Source organism: Rhamphochromis longiceps, linkage group LG11 (genome assembly GCF_057381845.1).
Source record: "Rhamphochromis longiceps isolate RC_006_pf linkage group LG11, R_longiceps_female_GT1.1, whole genome shotgun sequence".
Lineage (NCBI taxonomy): Eukaryota > Metazoa > Chordata > Actinopteri > Cichliformes > Cichlidae > Rhamphochromis > Rhamphochromis longiceps.
The window spans coordinates 26,863,913-26,883,128 of record NC_140567.1 but is presented as its reverse complement, the minus strand read 5'-3'; the positions used below and the strand labels follow the sequence as shown (position 1 = coordinate 26,883,128).

The 19,216-nt window shown below is 39.0% G+C and overlaps 3 protein-coding genes across 11 annotated transcripts in view; all 3 read right to left on the bottom strand.

Annotated features, from left to right (window-relative positions):
• The window catches only part of lipeb (lipase, hormone-sensitive b), a 28,806-nt gene extending 23,115 nt beyond the window's left edge, over positions 1-5,691 (bottom strand). Inside the window, exon 1 of one of the 2 annotated variants that reach the window (XM_085423388.1) lies at positions 5,572-5,691. In XM_085423388.1, the coding sequence (XP_085279514.1) occupies positions 5,572-5,662 (91 nt within the window). In that variant the 5' untranslated portion in view covers positions 5,663-5,691. Of the gene's footprint in view, positions 1-2,091; positions 2,133-5,571 lie in introns of those variants that run through there. The other variant, XM_085423389.1, reaches the window with a different exon arrangement.
• A 252-nt stretch (positions 5,692-5,943) lies between these two features.
• On the bottom strand, positions 5,944-9,274 carry cd79a (CD79a molecule, immunoglobulin-associated alpha). Of its 2 annotated transcripts, none has more exons than XM_085423386.1 (6): positions 8,901-9,274; positions 8,455-8,515; positions 7,673-7,996; positions 6,935-7,050; positions 6,651-6,713; positions 5,944-6,499 (listed from the first exon to the last, which is right to left on the bottom strand). In XM_085423386.1, the coding sequence occupies exons 2-6, from the start codon at positions 8,492-8,494 to the stop codon at positions 6,374-6,376; spliced, it is 669 nt and encodes a 222-aa protein (XP_085279512.1). In that variant the 5' UTR covers positions 8,495-8,515; positions 8,901-9,274; the 3' UTR covers positions 5,944-6,373. The 2 variants fall into 2 exon arrangements, with proteins under 2 accessions (XP_085279512.1, XP_085279513.1); XM_085423387.1 differs by having other exon boundaries at positions 9,060-9,274.
• Positions 9,275-12,235: 2,961 nt separating this feature from the next.
• Positions 12,236-19,216, bottom strand: part of arhgef1 (Rho guanine nucleotide exchange factor (GEF) 1) — a 40,975-nt gene continuing 33,994 nt past the window's right edge. For all 7 annotated transcript variants that reach the window (XM_085423385.1, XM_085423378.1, XM_085423380.1 and 4 more), the window contains 12 exons: positions 18,810-18,910; positions 18,556-18,630; positions 18,365-18,440; positions 17,839-18,006; positions 17,663-17,750; positions 17,454-17,570; positions 15,580-15,632; positions 15,344-15,487; positions 15,095-15,220; positions 14,271-14,452; positions 13,727-13,831; positions 12,236-13,235 (listed from right to left, as the gene is read on the bottom strand). In XM_085423385.1, the coding sequence (XP_085279511.1) occupies positions 13,760-13,831; positions 14,271-14,452; positions 15,095-15,220; positions 15,344-15,487; positions 15,580-15,632; positions 17,454-17,570; positions 17,663-17,750; positions 17,839-18,006; positions 18,365-18,440; positions 18,556-18,630; positions 18,810-18,910 (1,202 nt within the window). In that variant the 3' untranslated portion in view covers positions 12,236-13,235; positions 13,727-13,759. The remainder of the gene's footprint in view (positions 13,236-13,726; positions 13,832-14,270; positions 14,453-15,094; positions 15,221-15,343; positions 15,488-15,579; positions 15,633-17,453; positions 17,571-17,662; positions 17,751-17,838; positions 18,007-18,364; positions 18,441-18,555; positions 18,631-18,809; positions 18,911-19,216) is intronic.

Here is a 19,216-nt window from a genome sequence, read left to right as displayed (position 1 = left end):
ATTATGTGCTGTGATATTATGTCCACTGTCCACTCAGTTGTGTCTGTTTTAACTTGCTTTTGTCAAAAGCAGAAAACGTTTCTCTACAAACACAAAACCCTCTGAATTTATGTGATTTATGTGAGCAATGTTAGTTTCTGCATTTATTGACCCTGGGGAATACAGAAAGACCAAAACAAATGTGGAACCAAAAATCACTGAACTAAACAGGACAGCATTGCAGTGGGAAAAGGGTTTCTTTTTTAAAAATTTCAGCTTAAAATAGTTCTGTTTATTCATCCAAAGCTTAATGAAGCAGCTTCAGGGCAAATTTCCAACCAGTTCAGCCATGTGAAAGGAATACTTTTTGTGGTCTAATATCATCACATGATTTCTGGGGATTCTGAAACGTTGTGCTGCTCAAACTCAATGAACCACGAGTTTATCATTTAGAAATATGGACAATTACTTAAACTCCTTAAACATCAATACTTTTTAGGTTTGTAGACTGGTAGGACTTCTCTCACTTTTTTAGATTTGTCTCAATATTGACAGCTTCTCAGATTGACTCGTCCATGTTTGCAAGCAAGCCCAGGTGTATCAGACAAAGGAAAACAATGGCGATTTACATTTATTTGGTGGATGTTTTCCAGAGTTTCAATGTCCCACTCACCCTGACATGTTACACAAGCATTACTTACTCATATTCCTGGTAAAGATCAATGAAGTAAACCTAGACTAAGACTCAAAACAACTCAACAGCTACCTGCAGATCTATACAACTCTTGCTCAATTTCAGGATTTGACCAAGAGCTAGTGGATTATGTGTGGACTGCAAACGTTCAGAGCCTGACAACACAGGAAGCAGTCATGTAATGTACAATGACATCAGAATGAAGTACCAAAGGACACAAACAAAGAACATCTATAAATATACTTTTATCTTTCTGCATAAACACATTCACAGCAGTGTGACCTAAAGTGATACAGTGAGTGGTGCTAGTCAAGTAATCACCCAAAAGCAATGCTAATGCAGTCAAACCAGTTTGGGCACAAACCCAATATTAAAATTACATTGCCTAATTAGAGCCGGCGGTGCAACTCTCTCATCTGAGCATGCCAATAAGCTTGATGTTGAAAGGGCCTGAACTTTATGAACCCTTGGATAAGCATAAGCTGCTCTGAAACTTGTTTAATGAAAATTAAGCCAGGAGACATTACAACCCTATCTAACTGCAGGGACCAAATTACACGCAAATGAAATGCAAATGAACAAAGTTAGGCAAACCAGTACCATCTTATTAAGAGTTCAAACATACAATGATCCAATAAAGACTTCACCTTTGTTTGACAAATGATAATGCCTAGAACAGAGGGAAAAGGATAGCTGTTACTAGAAAGTATCTTGCAAAGCATTTAAACACCTGTCAAATGCTGGCATTCAACCCATGTGTTGGCGTAAACAATGGTACATTACACCATGCATAAAACCACATTCATCTTCAGCTAGACTCAACTACAAACTTGTGATGTTTTGTGAAACCGTCGTGCAAAGTTGTGATAAAGTTTTGCATTGATAAAACTTCTCCACAGGCATATAATCTTGTCATCTTGCCAGGATTTTCCATAATGAAACACATGCACCCACACAAGCTGATAACATTACAGGAACGGTACATTTACAGATGGTAAATATACCATCAGACATGACTCACCTACTGTCCTTATCACATCCGCTTTGTATGCATTCACAAATGCTCCAGGCTTCCTCTAGCTAGTATGTCAATACTGAAAATGTCTCAACATGCCTTGTTTTCCATATTTTTGTAAAACAAGTGGCCACTGCAACCATTAAGCTGTACCTAGTCTCTCCACATTAAAGATGGATGAGAGTCAGCATTAATAAGTCATGTACAACAACCAACACCAACAACATTACAGACACATAATGTTCCCTGTGGGGCCCAAAGACAGTGTGAATTTAGCATCCATAAAAATACCTGCTGACTGCCACTGGCATAACATACAACTGACAGGATGAAGTAGTAAAAAAAACAAAAAAACAAAAATCAAAACTGAATAGCTTAAAGAGAAAAAAGTGAAAGTGTTTACCAGCATCTGAGTTCAAGGCTCTGTCCATGTCTGTGTCCTCTCTTCCACAATGAGAGCATGGAGGGAAAAAAGGAGAGAATGAGAGAGAAAGAAAAATAGATGCTGGTGTTGTCTAAAGGAAAGAGAAAGTGATTTCCAGCTCTGTTGTCTTGCTCGCTTGTCTTTGTGATGTATCTCTTTACCTCTCAGACGTTGTAACAAGAAGCAATATGCTGCTCTTCCCTGTGTTCTGTTGATCCTAACCATGCCTCTTTTAAAAGGACGGACAGCAAGGACGACCCTTGCCCAGTTAACTTTCTCCCTGTAACTCGAGGCTATTTTGCTATTGGCAGATCAGCTTGGAACTCCCTGTGACCTTAAACTTAATTGGCAAACTACAACCATAAGATTATGATATGATAGCAATATATTAACTGTTAAAATGTTTGTTTGGTTTTTAATATTAAATATTTAAATAAAATAGAACAAAGTTTACTTGTTACCAAGAACTAACAGTTAGACTTTTTAGGAAAAACTACATAAAAAAAACCCTACACAAAACTACCTTCACAAATGGTTACCCCAACAAAATTCACTTTAAAATTGTTAAATTATCAAAACATTATGATTAATTAACTAAACCTTCCACCACTTAGCACCAGCATTAGTCTAACTCATATGCATTACACCTAAAGTGCCAATAACACTTTAGTGTTGTGACCCCATGTGTTAGAGTTTTGAGTATTTGAGGTGCCTTTAATACATTCGTATTAATTTAAGCATCAGAAACATGCAGTTTGCACCAACTCTTGAGAAACACTAATGTTCAGGGATGAATGCAGGACATGGACAGCACGTGAACACCCAAAAACAGATGGTGAAAACATGATTTGAAGGATATTTTCCTTTCGGACCTCAGTGAGAACTTTTTGACTGATATCACAGTTTCATAACTCAGTGAATGGAGTCATGAACCTTCACCTACTTATAGAAATACTGAGATAAACAAACTTTTACACACACACACACACACACACACACACACACACACTACTGTGCAGCAGAACAAAAGGCTCCGCTGCATTCTCTCCCAGTGCCTGCATCTCTCTCCCAGTCCAAAGATATTGTTGAAATTGGTGCTTCTAAACTGGCCTTAAGTGAGAGTATGAGCATGAACTGCCTAACTTAACCTCCTGAGCAGAATACATTTCGGCATAAGTACAGGTTAAGTTTCAGATTAGAAAACGACAGATATGAAATCACCACCTACTGACCTTCTCCGGAAAAATGGTGTCACCATTCCAGGAACATCACTCAGACCTTTGGGCACAGACACTAGGAGGGGTTTAAGTTTTGTTTTTAAAAAGCATCTAATATTTTGGTTTTGGGTTTTTTTTGTTTTGTTTTGTTTTTTTAATTTTATGTCCCTGATGAGCATTACTAAGAAACAGATTCTTAGTCGCAACATTATTCCTTGATTGTTTTTTTTCCCCTCTTTGCTGAAAATCTAAAACAATTTTATTGCTTTTATTGTTACCAGGGTAGAGCAAGTGAATCCAGATGATGACAAAAAAAAAAAAATACCTTGGTACATTGAACTGACTTTGTAATACAGGGCTCTTCTCATTTTCTTAAGCAGTTTCCCTGTATGTGTCTGCACATATATTTGGCCAATAAACACGATTCTGATTCAGTTAAGAAAATGGACAGACAGATGTTTATTTTTATGTTAATTTTCAGGAGATATAAAAACATTTTATAATGAGAAACAGATGTAAATAATAAAATGAATGTTTCTCATTCCATCTGGATTTGGACTGACTGTGAGGACCGGCTCACTGCCCCATGGGAATTCTTGTCATTGCTTGTAACACCTGTGCTTTTCCAAATGTCAGGTGACTGCAGTGAATAAATAAACTTAAGAGCTTTCCTTTTGTCTTGACTATAAATTCTCACTTGAAATTCCTTCCACTCAGAAAACACTACCGAAGTTGTTATATTGAAGTATCTTCTCAATGCCAGTTTGACTTACTGTACTGATCTTGTCTAAGCCTTCTCTAACTCGTTGGTGTTTGTTTCCCCACTTTATCAAGCCTAAACAGACCCATGCTGTAGAAAAGTGGGTAATTATAGTCCCAAGCACATAAAAAATGGCTGTTTTTCAAAAGGCACCCTCCATCACAGCACAACCTCTGAAAGATGGTCTCTTTACATATGATGTGACAGTTGCCACATCATGTGTCATACTCAAAGAATTAAATCTATAGAAAGACATCTTTGTCCAGGGCAAAGGCAAAACAGAAGAGCGCACAGCAGGAGCCCAGTAGTATAATGAGAACGAAGTTTTGACCTTTCTACCAAACAGAGCACCTTCACACGCACACAAGTCCAAACTCAACAACAGGAAACTTGCAACAATGAGCCTCCACACCCTTTACATAAATAGGTTCACGTAAGTTTTATAACATCATAGCATTATAGGAAAAGAAAATTATAAGTCTGATGATAAAACCTGAGCATGTTAGGAAATTTACATAACAAATAAGATTAGGGAAGCGTTTCCTATCCAGTTATAAGTGCTTACAACACACAATGCCATTTGTTTAGATAGCAAAGACAAAGATAAGATTCAGACTGCGGTCAGAAATATGGCCTTTTGAACGTGGTGGCCTGGACTGTTCTTAGAAACAATGAGACAGAAGACTAGTTACCAGACGAACAGAGCAAAATCGAGAGTGTGTTTAGTAATAATAGCACGTCCACAGTCCCTACGAGCAGCGTGCTTTGAAAGTCTGCCACCGCCTTTCAGAGACTTGCTGTTAGTCACCATGTGTCACCCTGCTCTTGCGTCACACCGGTCGAACTAGTGACAGCGTCACCATCAGTCCACCTTAATCGATTAGTGCACAGGGCAGTACAACTATAAACTCCCCCTTTGTGTGCATGTGTTACGCTCGCAGCTTTAATCTGGTTAATCTAGTCTTCTCCTCTAGTGGTTGTTTTTGGCGTACCTGTTCAGGTGGGTCCGGTCGGTGTCAGCGGTCGACGCTAGAGTCACGAAAAGTGACAAGTGAACATAAATACGAGCACGTGCTACATACAGTATGTGTCCCGTTAATTAAAGTCTATTACATAGATAACCTAGCTGCTAACGTTACAATGACTACTAACAGTGTGCAGGCGGCTTCTACGTCTAAAGGATGCTCTAACTAGAGACGTGCCAGCAACAGAGTGTCAGAGTTTGTCTTGACAATTATTTCACCAACAGCTCACACATGTTAACTCAGCGCCTCTTTCTGTCATACAAGAATCACGAGACTTTTACTGCTAAAACAGACCTAGCGGCAGCTACCAAAGGACAGCTAACTTAGCCGCTAACGAACGTTAGCAGGAGGACACAGCGTACAAATTGGGGGGCGGGGGTGTTATTAAAGGGACAAGCCACAGAGGGAGCGTAGTAGGTACACCAAATTAAAAAAAAAAAAAAAAAAAAAACCTCACCCAGTGGACCCTCTTTGTGTTTGGACGAGCGCCTTCCATTCACACCTTTTTCCAGTCTGCTAGTCCCACTACCCTTCTTGCTGGACGCCATATTCGCCCACTCTGTTTATGCGCCGCCTCTCACATTTCTACCTGAGAAGCCATGAGACCACGCCCGCGCAAGAAATGTAAGCCAATGAAAACCTACTTCTGTTTAGTAACCAATCAGGACAAATCAAAATTTCGTAAGTGCCGCCCTACTCTCTTTATTGTGCAACCCCCTAAAAGAAACAATCCTATCCTATTCACTGCACACAGAGGGCAATTGTATTACTCAGACAATTTACAGAGAGATTTGATGGATTTTTTAAATATTATTTTATTATTACAGCACTCACAGAAATAGCAAAAAACACATAATTGTAGCAGATGCACGTCAATGAATATTTAAAAAGCCGACAACGCAACCTGGGGTACATACGTAACCAGTCTGACCCGTCATTTTTTTTCTGGAATCTGTGTGCAAAATTAGAATAAAAAAGCTAAAGCAAAACACCTACATATATTTAAAAATGTAAAGGAGTATATTTAAAAACATCATAAAAAAACTGAAAAAAAGTTTATAGTTGATATGTTGATAAGGAAGTATTTCTAAAATCCTGGTTGCAGACCAGTGGATATTGTGTTATGATTGTTTTGACAAATACAGATAAAATCTTAAAAAATAAAAAACTTCAGAGAACAAAACTCTGAAATCAGAGCGTGTTGTAAGAAGCCTGCTATTTACATGTAACACTCGTAACTGTCTGTTATTCACTTTGTTTTATGGTTTCTCCAGCTGGATTTCTTCCTCTTCTTCCTTAATGTTGCCCACATCCTGGTACGGGCCCTGTGCTTGGGAGCGTTCAATCTGATCGTATGTTGCACAACAGTCATCCAGATTTAGCCCCTGGTTTTTGAGAAAATGCAAAAAGGAAATCATGCAAAGGCTATTATCAGTGAAAGATATACACATCAACAACAACTAGAAATGGTGTTCATTTCTTAGCTCCTGCTTTGCCTTGTGTAATGGAAAGAGATTGAGAATATGTAATGTTGACCTGATATATATTTTCCTCTTCTTTCTTTGCTTTCTTTTTCTCCAGTTCATTAAGCTTCTTTGACTGTAGGGCAAACCAAAAGTAATAAATCAGTCAAATGTTGCAAATTCCCATTGTTGACGGAGAAGGAAGAAAAACAAATCCATGCCAGAGTCGCACAGCTCTGCCATTACTTTTAAATGCATGAATAATAAAGTAAAAGTAATGCTCTTTTGGGAAAATGCTTGAAATTAAGCATAGCTTCAACAGTAGTGCTGCTGATCATTGTATAATAATGCAACGACCTTGAACAGAAGAATGGCAGAAGGCAGCATCACACACAGTAACAGTAAGAATCCCTCAGCTATCAGGATCTTGTTTTTGGTGGTTTCTCTCAGGTTTATGGTCTTCTCCATTGGCTCTAGGAATGCAGAAAGGGTTCAGAGGTCAAACAAACAAATTAGCAGTTGCACGTATTGGTTTTTAAACACGAGTTATCTTTTTCTGCTTTAAGTGTGAACACGTGAATGCTGCGTATTTGTTAGCCTGCACATGAAAACGCAGGCTAACAAAATAATTACTCAAAAGCCTTACTGGGAGATTTATTATGACACTGATAGTTTTGTTATATAACGGTTAAATTTAGCATAAGGATCACAGTTAAACATACAATTGGTGGTACTGTTAAGTCACGTTAACAATGCAGGTTATCGCACACATAATCCCTCAGATTGGCAGTTTTATGTTTCCTCATCTACCATCTGGTTTTAATGAGATTAGTGTGTGAAGTGGCCTTTCAGTGTGACTAATGCCTTTGCACATTGACTGAAATTTAATTCTAAATTTGGTGCTATTTAAAGTGAATGAATGGTGCAGCATACTGCAATGCAACAATCCTGAAGATGTAAAGATTAAATAAATTGAATATATGTGGATGCTGCCACTTTCACAGCTTTTGGGCAGATTAACAATAACAGGATTTATGGTTTATGAAGTAGTGACACCCCGCCCCAACAACAACACATGCACACACACACACTCACTGTAGACACGCAGGTAGGTTCCATGTGTGTAATATGTGTTGCCACTATCATTCAGCAGACAATGGTAAAATCCAAGGTTCTCCAGCTTTACTTCAGGGAAGTTCAGTTGGGCACAATATATTTTTTCAGATTTGGAATCTTTCTGTGATTCAGCTGTTTTATCTAACAACATCTGCCGAGTTTTGTTATAATAGTGGATCCAGTGGACATTCACTCTCCCCGACGGTGATTTATAGCAGCATTCCAGTGAAGCATTTTCAGAGACTGGCACACTCAGTGAGGGTCTGTCTGGTTCTAAAATCAGCTCACCCCAAGCAAAACCCACTGTTGAAGAAAGCGCATGTTAAGACAGGTTATGTTGTAGGATTTGTTATTGAGGTCTCCGATTATTTAATGATGACTGCATATAATTTCACAACCCATATTCAAAACTGACAAAGTATTAAAATATGCTTTAAAAATGCCAAATGATCTATAATTGTATAGCATAAGTAACCAGAACGACTGAAGCAAAAATGTCATCATGATAGCACAGCCATCTGTTTTGACAGGAAATGTGGTTCACTGAAGCAGAACTCAAAAGAGTTAAACAAAAATGAATACATAAGTACATATATACTGAACCGATATGTAGAAATATGACACGCTGAAATAATTAATCTTTCAAAAACATAACTGATATTACTGAAATATATAATAAATGGATGATGTCAATGATTACTTCTAAATAAAACAAGTTCAAATACTTGAATGTACGGTATTAAAAATATAATCTGACTCACCCACCAAGCTGGAGAGGACAAATATTACAACCATCCCCATTTTTGTAAGCCAAAATTCAATCTAGGAATAAAAAAGGATAAAATTCTGATTAAAAAAAAAAATTCTACACACAGCTCTGCTTCAGTCTTCTCTTCTGCAAGATCACACTGGTGTCTTGTTTTTCAGTGGCAGGATTTATGCTTGAATAAATTTCCACCAGCCCACATTTGCTTAAGTGCTGCATCCAAATGCTTAAAAAAAATAGAACTTTGTTTAAAAAAAAAAAGAAAAAAAAAGTCTGTTAAACATGCAAATAGCAACTAAATGCTGCTCTTGACTGAAAATTGCAAATATAAAAAGTGGAAATGGAACAGTTGATAGAGGGACAATGTATTGCATTTCTTCTTCTTTCTGAAAGCATTAACTCAGGAGACAAACTGTTCGAGCTTTGAAGTAAAAGTCTTACTTTTAAACAGTTCGGAGCCTTGGTCAGTCGTTTTTCTTTTCAGTGTCTTGTGTTTCCACTGGGTGAGACCATTTCAGTTTGGAGCCATGCTGTTGTTCCTCCCACTCATCACCACTCTGATTAACATTTAAATCCCTAACATTTAAACATCTACATTACCTGCTAATGATATGAATACATATCATCTCCAGTGAGCACAGGACCCACTAGAGGACATCAATGTTCCGGCCACCCTCTGTAGTCTGCTGGAGGTCATTTTGTAGTTTTCCAGCTGTTCCTCCTTGCACAAAGGAGCAGGTACCTTTTCTGCTCTCTTAAAGTAACTGCCTGTCTCTTGGAACCTTTATGCTCTTAAGACCATTACTGGAAGACACTGGAAGCTTTCTGGCAATGGCAAATATTGCTGTACTTTCCTGGAGGAGTTGGAATACCTGTGCAACCTGTTTAAGGTCCCAGTGTTGCCAAATTCTAGTAGTGACACTGCTTGTTATAGCACCTACTGGAGGGGAATAGTTGGAAGAGGTCATGTCTAGGGTGTGTTTTATTTTTTTGCAGACCTCACAGTCCTTTGTAGTCTGTTCTTGTCCTGTTTGATGGCTGATCCAAACCTTCCAGTGATATAGCTGGATTGTTACAGAGTGCACCCATCAAAACTAAAAGAATGTCAAATTTAGATTAATCAGACAAAACAAACACTTTGTCTCAAATGAGGTCAGACCCATAGGTGGAGAGTTTCTGGATCTTGTTTACCTTTCTTGTTTTATAGCGGAGCTTTGTTTAATTGGTGCATGCAGTGTCATGAACTGTGTTCCTGAACTAATGCAGTGCCTTTCACTACAGAAATCTATTGTTTCAAACAGCTTTGCCTTAATATCCATTTAATATTTTTCAGCCTTGTTCCCTGTCTATTAAAAAAAACCCTGTAAATTCTTTGCAATTCAACATTTAGAAAGAGATAGCTACTTGCATATAAAGCCATTATCTTTACCTTTTAAATACCTTTCTGGGCACAATTATTTAACTGAATATTGCAGATTAATATTATCAGCTTTGAGATTTGACACATCATTTTTTCAATTAAATATTTAGAATTTAAAGGACTGGGATTTACATGGAATCCTGATATTCTATAATTCATGTGTTTTAAAATATGCACTGTATATTTCAAAACAAATGGAGTGAAGCCCAACTATGGTTGAACCCTAAACAATTGTCATGATGTTCTCCCAACTGTAAATAAGAAAACAGAAAAAAATTTCCCCAGTTTATTGAAAAAAAAAAAAAAAAAAGAATTAAAAAATAGAACGTACCACAAATTTGTTTAGGTATACATCATTAAAGAGCATCTTACACAATAAAAATCAAACCCAAATACACAGTATAGTTCTTGCATATACAATGTTTATAGATAAGGTGGCAAACACCAGTATGGCAAGGAGCAATGTCTATTTTGTTTTTTTAAATATACTGGGCACTGGTCGGCTGAGTTGGTAGAGGGCTTACATCCTCACTATGAGATAGAGATGGACACAAAAATAGTGCGATGAAGCCCAAGTTAAATCTACATATAGAAACAACCCTCAAACCTTAAACCACCAAAATCTGAATCCTGTCATGATTTTTCTCTGCTTACTAGTCATGTTTCTCATTGAGGTACACAGCAGTGATTGTGTTCAACTAAAGAGTCTTTTATGAAGCAAACAACTTGATCGTTAGAACAAGGCACCACTCTATAAATAAAGTTTTCTATACATTTTGTATATGGAATACATGAGGAAAAGCATTTAAAGGAGAGAGCGCGAGAAGTGCCTGTAGTAGTCGTTGAGCCAGTGGAGACTGAAGGAATCAGCTGATGCTGGTGGTAGCTGGACTCCAAATGTCTACCACTGACATTGAATTTTTCTTAAAAAGCACTGTGGGTAGCCTGAGGTATAGTACCCACAGTACAGAGCTGGTTGGCACTGAATATTTTTTTTTTCAATTGATTCACAATCATCAAAATGCAAAGACAAGTTACAGGCAAGTCCTGCCTCTCTCACCATTGTGGAAAATGCATAGTAAAAAATTACAAAAGCCTCTGTGGAAAATACTCCCTCCCCAACCTACTTAAGTGACTCAATACACAAAATGTAGGATAAAACTGTGCAGTAGAAACAAGTGATTACGCAATTAAAAGGTGTGAGTGTGTTATGAAGAAGAGTGTGTAGCTAAAAAAAAAAAAAAAGAGCTTAAGACACAGAGGGGAGCTATTATTTTTTTGTCTTTGTCTTTTTTTGCCTTCAAACTACATTTATATACACTTCCAAAGAACAATACGTGGAGAGAGATGCTAGAATCATATATAGTTTTTGAAGCCTATGAACACTTAAGTGATCAAAATGAGCAAACCCGGTGAGGTTCAGTAGGTTCAAAGGTGGCATTTGTTGTTGTGGCAACAACAACAATAAGAATGGATGTCAGGAAGTGCTCCTGACGTGCTTCTGTAGGAATGAGTCTACAGTTTTCCTTCCTCCAGACCTTCAGCATTTCCTTTGTGTCCTCATCTGGCTACAGTATTGCTGCTGTGTCAGTATCAGCCCCATATGTTCAGCTTAGTACCAGGGGCATGTTCGGTGCGTCTCTTAATCCTCTATAGCGCAACTTTTTCATTCAATTTTAAACTTCCCAGTCCTATAGATTGTTCATGTCTTATGACTAATCCCAAATAATCTAACGTTTTTCATCTTGGTATTTTCTTTACATTAACTTTAAAAAAAGAAAGAAGTGTTTTTATTATTCAATGTGCTTTTAAAATCCCTTCGTGTTTGGGGTGAAGAAAAGCGGCTGCTGATTCCAGACTGCATTACTGAGCCACCATTCCCGCATCAACATTTTGTGACACACTACTACACAGATGATGCACGTCACTAATAAAGCTGTTGTACAAATGAGGATCTAGCGGTTTGCTGTTACTTCTTTGGTCCTGTGTGCACAGCCCCAGTTACGCCACAGATCAGAAATTATATTACCATAGTCAACGCTCAATAAAATATCACCTTAGCTCAAATTTGCAATATACTAAATCAATCTGATCTCATAATACGTCTGAAAAGTATAACCCCAACTAAAGTGTTTTGGACGAGCATTTGGGAACCCTCTCTAAAGGTAAGTTGAAACTTCTGAAATGATATGAGCATAGTAATACTGAGCGCTATATATATTTATTTATTTAATATAGGGGCGCAAATCCCAATCTCCTACTTTCTACTCTCTCATGACCATCAAGTTAAAGGTTTCTAAAAAGCAACCCCCTTGAAACCAGTTCCCAGTTCTTTCACTTTTCTATTCCACTCTGATCTGCTTCACACACGCCAGCTTCGTTTTTGTCTGTCCTGTCCGACAGTTGCACATCACTTTTTGTTTCTGGCCTGGCATTGTATCAGCTTCACTCAGGTGAAGAAGCTCACTGACACACAAGGACTCAAGGGAATAAATAAAAGCGGTACATACAAACAAATCTCCACTATTAACAGCAAGATTACTTATACTGCCACTATTTATAAATGATTTTTATGTGACCTAATTACAGTAAGAATCATCTGAAGAAATATATCCTTAATTAAAAAAATTGTAACGCACATACACACACACTTTCTTGCATGCATCGTTTCAATAATGAGGGGTGCCTTAATAACCATACAGAATACAGAGCTAAAAGTAACAAATTTAGCAATAACTGTGTGCGTTCATCTTGTTTTGATTAAAAGTGCATCTCTGTTTTACTTTGGCATAGACTAGAAATAACACTATATATCAGTAGTAGTATTTCAATAGACCTAATGCTATATTGGCCATTTAAGGCTCTCTCTGTTACTGTACATTAGAATTTGGCATTACTGTAAATTATTTTCCATCATGCATGTTTCTGGTTTGCGTATGTGTGTTACAGCAGACTCAAATCACTATATTTTCTTAGGCAGCAACTCACTAACAGCAAAATATTGCTTCATTTCCTTTGGCACCTCTCACTAACAGCATCCTCAAACCCCAATTTAGGATTGTTTTTTTCTTTTTTGTATAGCCCTCTATCCAGCATGCACGCGCACATACACATGTTCCATTACTGAACCACTGCACTGTGCACAAAGCCCTTCCCTAAATGGCCAATTGGTAAAAGGAGAAAAAATAAAATAAAACTTCTGATTGGCTGCAAACAGCTGACATACACACCCACACACACGCAAGAGGGGAAGAAAAAGAAATGTATCGATGGTCCGGTCATAGACGTGTGATGGTATAGGAATTTCCAGGAAAGCCTCTGAAAGTCACTCAGTCCAAACCAGAACCAGTCAAAACCTGCACAGAAAACAAAACAAACAAAAAAACAAACATTTTTTTAAATATAAATCCTGTTTTGTTTTTGTTTTTTTAAATCTAGTATTTTTGTAGACTCATTTTGATTCTTCAGACTTTACAGTCACAAAAATGCAAATGCAGCTTGAGAAGAGCTCATAAAAATGCAGCTGCTGTCATCAGTCACCTTCAAATGTTGCCATTAGCTCACGGCCAATAGTTGCAACTACCAGCAGTAAGTGGTTTTTGTTTTTGCCTTGGGCTTCACCTCTCAGGCCACGTACAAGCTGCCCCAACCTGTTTATGGATTTTTCTTGAGATATACACAGCTTAACTATAACACTGCACATATTTTTCAGGGTGAAATAAAAAGCTGTCCAAAAGCTAAACCTGATTCTTTTAACCTTGTCCATTCATGAGTGGAAATGGCTCTATACCATTAATCATAATGACAATTCAATACTTAACATGACTATCTAGTTTAGTGTTCTCACCTAATGGCCAGCAGGAGGCATTAAGGTGGGTCACTAGAAGCTGCCCCCCTCCAGTGAGAACTTGGAAAGGGCCTCCTGCAGCTTGTGGTGTTCCTCTTCTACAGTCTGCAACACACAAAATCAATATAACCTTAGGAACTGAGAACACACAAACACACACACACAATTCAACCTTCTCCTCTTAACATCCTCTCTTCGTCTCCCTCACTGCTTCTCTGACACATCCCATTGCAAGTGCTGGACATAATAGCCATTTTTAGAGAAGTCCAATTTCACAAGGCAATTTTCAGCAAAGCAATAACAGCAGCAGTTAAATGGTTTTCTATTCTCTGGTTTCTCTTTTGTGCCATTTGGCCCCATTTGTCCACAGCTCACTCCTTACTCAAGTTATCCCCACTGAAATCTTGATGCCCAGCTTTGAGTCTCTTTCTAGTCAGTTCCAATCTTTTGTTAGAACTGACATTTCTATTTGCCCCTGTCATACGTCCTGCTCCCTGCTTACAGTTTTCTCTCAATATTCCCCTCCATCTCCCCCTCTGTTCACCTGTAGTCTCTTTAGTTGTTCCTCCAGGCTGCGTAGCCTCCTGCACACTTCCTCCTTCCTCTCCTGGGACAGCACCAGGGGCGCGCTGATGCTCTCATCGTCTCCTTTTGGGTTTTGACCTTCTTTGTCTGTACTCGTGGGGTTCGTCTCCTCAGCTACTTCGTTCGTGGTCTGACTTTCATCTGTGGATAGAAATATTTAGTTTGAAAGTGTCAAGAGTCAGCAGTCTTTAAATAATAATAAATTCTGGCCATTAATAATTAGCACTGCAAAAATCCTTTGACATTGTAAGTTCCTTATAATACTGCATTAAATAGAATAGTACACACATACACGAAATCCTGCTTTAACGCGAGGGGATTTGCAATCCTGCTTTTAAAATGGATATACTGATATCAAATTGTGATATTAGAAATACTTTAATACTTTTGATTAATGTGTAGAATCATGTGTAAAGTCGCTAATTAAAAAAAACAAATAAATCAGGTAACACTGGGGTTTTGAGGGTGAAAAATAAGGACAAGAAACTACATGCCAGAGGTTTCAACATTAAATGCTTAATAACAATTCATCAAGAGGAGATAGGAAGCAGCTAGCCTTGCTGCATCCGCTAATGTTAACAACTCTGGAAAGTCACTGCTTAAGAAAAAAAATATTCTGGGAAGTTGTACAGATAAAACTACCAAGACTAAGCTAAGATGGCTCTATTTAGCTTACAGATATGAGTGGTATTAAGCTTCTCTTCATCTATCGCTATGAAACTATTCCTTTAAAAAAATAAGAAAAAAGAAAAGAAAAAAGAAAGACAAAAAAATAGGCCAAACCTGTTAACTGATGCTGTTCCACATCTTGCCCAGGGCCTTTTGATTGCCCTACTTCATGTTCTTCATCAGGTTGTGAGTCCTCTGATAGACTGATGCTGCCGACCAGGAGCCTTTTCAGGGACATGACTAACAGAGGAGACAGATTCATTGGCTTTATTAGGATAGGTAAGCTACTTTGAAAGAAAGTAAAGCCAAAAATATAGTCATTTATAGTTCATGAATATAAGTACAAGGAAGACCCCTATTCACCTTCATCTAATGCACTGTTAGCCACTTTCTCCTGATCATTTTTGGTGTGGCCTATCAAGTCAAACCCTTTGTCAGACAGGAAATCAATCAGCCTGTGCCTGGGATCGGTCGACTTTTTATCTTTCAAGTTGTCCTTATCTTGATCTACAGACAGAGATAAGTCTTAAATTTTGCTTATGTCTTTATGAGTGTGTAACAATGGCAAATTTGTAGGTGTGCAGTCACAACGGTCTCACCACTGCTGCTTTTCAAAGCTCCATTCTCAATCGGGCTCATAGGGGGATTCAGACTAAAAGAAAGGAGGAAAAAAAAGTAAAAACAAGGAAATTGGATTTTTTGATAAATAAACTTTGGCAATATATGAATATCTCTCACTTTTTCCAACACACACACACACACACACACACACACACACACACACACACACACACACGTTCAGCCATCTTAGTGAGGACCTTCACTGACATAATGGTTTCCCTAGCCCCTTACCCTAACCATTAAAAATGAATGCCTAACCCTGACCCTAAACCTAACCATAACCTAATTGTAACCCTGACTCTAAAACCGCATTTTGAGGCTCAAAAAGGCCTTCAAATTTGTGCGGACCGGTGCGTGTGTCCTCACAAGTGACTGTTGGTTCTCACAAGTATTCACCTCCTACATCGTTCCCTCGCTCACCTGGAGACCGCTGGAAGCACTGTGAGAATCATGTTCTTTGATTTCTCCAGTGCCTTCGACACCATTCTTCCCTCGGTTCTAAAGGACAAGCTGGTGAACTCTGGAGTGGACCATCACCTCACTACCTGGATTTTGGACTACCTCACCGACCGACCACAGTATGTGAGGACTCAGGGCTGTGTGTCGGACAGGGTCGTCTGCAGTACGGGGGCCCCACAGGGAACGGTTCTGGCTCCGTTCCTCTTCACCATCTACACTGCAGACTTCTCCCACAATTCCACCCAGTGCTTCCTGCAGAAGTTCTCTGATGACTCTGCAATAGTCAGCCTCATCACTGATGGGGACGACAAGGAGTACAGAGGACTGACTCAAGACTTTGTGGACTGGTGCCAGCTGAACTACCTCCAGATCAACGCCAGTAAAACCAAGGAACTGGTGGTAGACTTCCGCAGGCACAAGCATTCTCCACTGCAACCACTGAACATCCAAGGTATGGACATTGAGGCTGTGGACAGCTACAGGTACCTTGGTGTTCATCTGAACAATAGACTGGACTGGACTCATAACTCAGACGCCCTCTACAGGAAAGGGCAGAGCAGGCTGTACCTGCTGTGGAGACTCAGGTCGTTTGGGGTGGAGGGCCCACTCCTGAAGAAATTCTATGACTCTGTTGTGGCTTCTGCTATCTTTTATGGTGTGGTCTGCTGGGGCGGCAGCATCTCTGCTGGGGACAGGAAGAGACTGAACAGGGTGATCCGAAGGGCCAGCTCTGTTCTAGGATGCCCTCTGGACCCAGTGGAGGTGGTGAGTGACAGGAGAACGGCGGCTAAGCTGTCATCCCTGATGGACAACATCTCCCACCCCATGCAGCAGACTGTGACAGCACTGAGCAGCTCCTTCAGTGGGAGACTGCGGCACCCACGGTGTGGGACGGAGAGATTTCGCAGGTCTTTCCTCCCCACTGCTGTCAGACTCCATAATAAAGACTTTAACTGATCAAGCACACACATCCATACATATGCAATAATACTAAGTGCAATAATCCTTTCTGTCATCGTTGTATTTTTACTCAGTTGTATATAGTATTTGTATTTGTATTCTATTTTTATCTTATTGTATATTTATTTTATTTTATTCTACTGTATATAGTATTTTATTTTATTCTATTCTGTACAGTTGTGTACTGTATTTATTCTTATTGTATTCTAATTTTTGCCTCATAACTTTTGCACTGTCCACTTCCTGCTGTGACAAAACAAATTTCCCACGTGTGGGACTAATAAAGGTTATCTTATCTTATAGTAGAATGCACATTTCAGTCTTCACAAAGATAGTTAGACAGGAACACACACACACACACACACACACACACACACACACACACACACACACACACACACACACACACACACACACACACACACACACTTACCTGATGGGACTGAAGGGAGGTCCTACAACTCCAACTCCAGGAGCCACCGTCAACTTCTTGGTTGTGCTGCCACTCTTCTTCAGGTCATCCACTGCTTTCTTTATCACTTGAGTCCAACTAAAAATATGGAAATACGGGGGGAAAATTATCCTGCGCTTTGAAATCAAAAGGAAACATGATTTATGAATACAATTCTCTTTGGTATTTACATTTTTACTTCTCCAACAGACTGAGCCACTAGTTCATAAATCTGAGCGCCGCTTTCCCAGGTAAATATCACGTAGAAAGCCTTTCGATCTGACACAACAGGAGAAAACAGCAATTCAAAGACTTATCTTACGATTAGAGTGACTTGCAAACTACTGTACTGTGGTGCACTGCTAACCTGTGGCCACATCACGGAGAAAGACTGAGTCCAGCTTAATAATTGGGCTCAGCATCAGCTTGCCGTCCTGTGCAGCGATGTTACTCTTACTGTGGCATTTGACGACCATCTTGTCATCCTGCTTCTGGAGGAGCACCAGTAAGTCCGCAAGCAACACACATTGCACCTCTGAAGGACAGGGAACAGAAAGAGTGGGACCTTCTTGCTGCGAGGCAACAGGCCAACCATTATGCTGCCTATTTGATTCTCATTAACTTGCCAAATTTCGGTAATTCAACTGAAATAATGCTAAAGGGGAAGTAAATAAATCACTATGTCAGTCTGTTTCTTTGGGGTTTTTTTTGCCGATTTTGATGTTCATAAAAGAGAAGTGAAAGACATAAAATCTGTATGACGTTCTACAAAATCTTTTCTTCCTTTTAAAAATCTTTTTTAGTTTAAGTGTGAAAAGTATTACTTTGCAATATATTGAAATGTTTGACCTTGTTGCTGTGAAAGAAAGGCCTGTAATATAGCACATATTTACCAACGGCCTTTTCTTTGGTGACTTTCCATATCAGTGGGCCTTCATAAAGCATCTTCTTCTGAGTCAAGTCAATGTTCTAGTACAGACAGGAGGAGAATAACATGAATATGTTTCAACAAAATCTTGGAGGAAAAAAAAAGGAATATTGCAACACTGTGTGCAAAAGACAAGTTTAGTTGAAAGAAACCCACCCTATATTCACTATAGAGCTCATTACTGGGTTTTAGTCCTGATGTGTCTAATTTGCGCTGGTATTCCCTCAGAGTCTGGGAGCAGAGAGAATGATTGTGAGTCAGACTGTGGTCTGTTTGATAACATAGCACAGAAAAAGATGTACTCTTATAAGCAGTGAGCTAAAGAAGTCTCAAAATTCATTTACAAAACTTCAATTGGTGCCAAGTTACCACGCAGCTGTTGGCTGAGTGGTGAATTGAGCATTTCTTACCAACAGGTTTTCCATCACTTTGACTTCCTCATTGACGTGGTTGAGGATCTTTCTGCAACACTCTGCACTCTTCTCAATTGCTGCCTTCTCCGTTAGATCCTCTGCAGTTAGAGAGAAATACAGAGATGAGAAAAATATGTCTTTAACAGCAAAGCCCAGACAAAAGCCATAAATCAAGAGTGTAACAAAACACTAACAAAAAATAAACAAACAAACAAACAAAAAAAAAAACCCACACCAAAACTTTCCATTGGTCCTCCTCGTGGTACCAACTTTCTGGTCACAGAGTCAAAGTACTCAAGAAGTGTTATGTTATAGTTCATACATCAACACCTGCAGAAGGGGGATATACTTTGAAGCAAGAGATGACAGCTATCATAAGGGCAATTAGTAACTTTCTTTGTTAA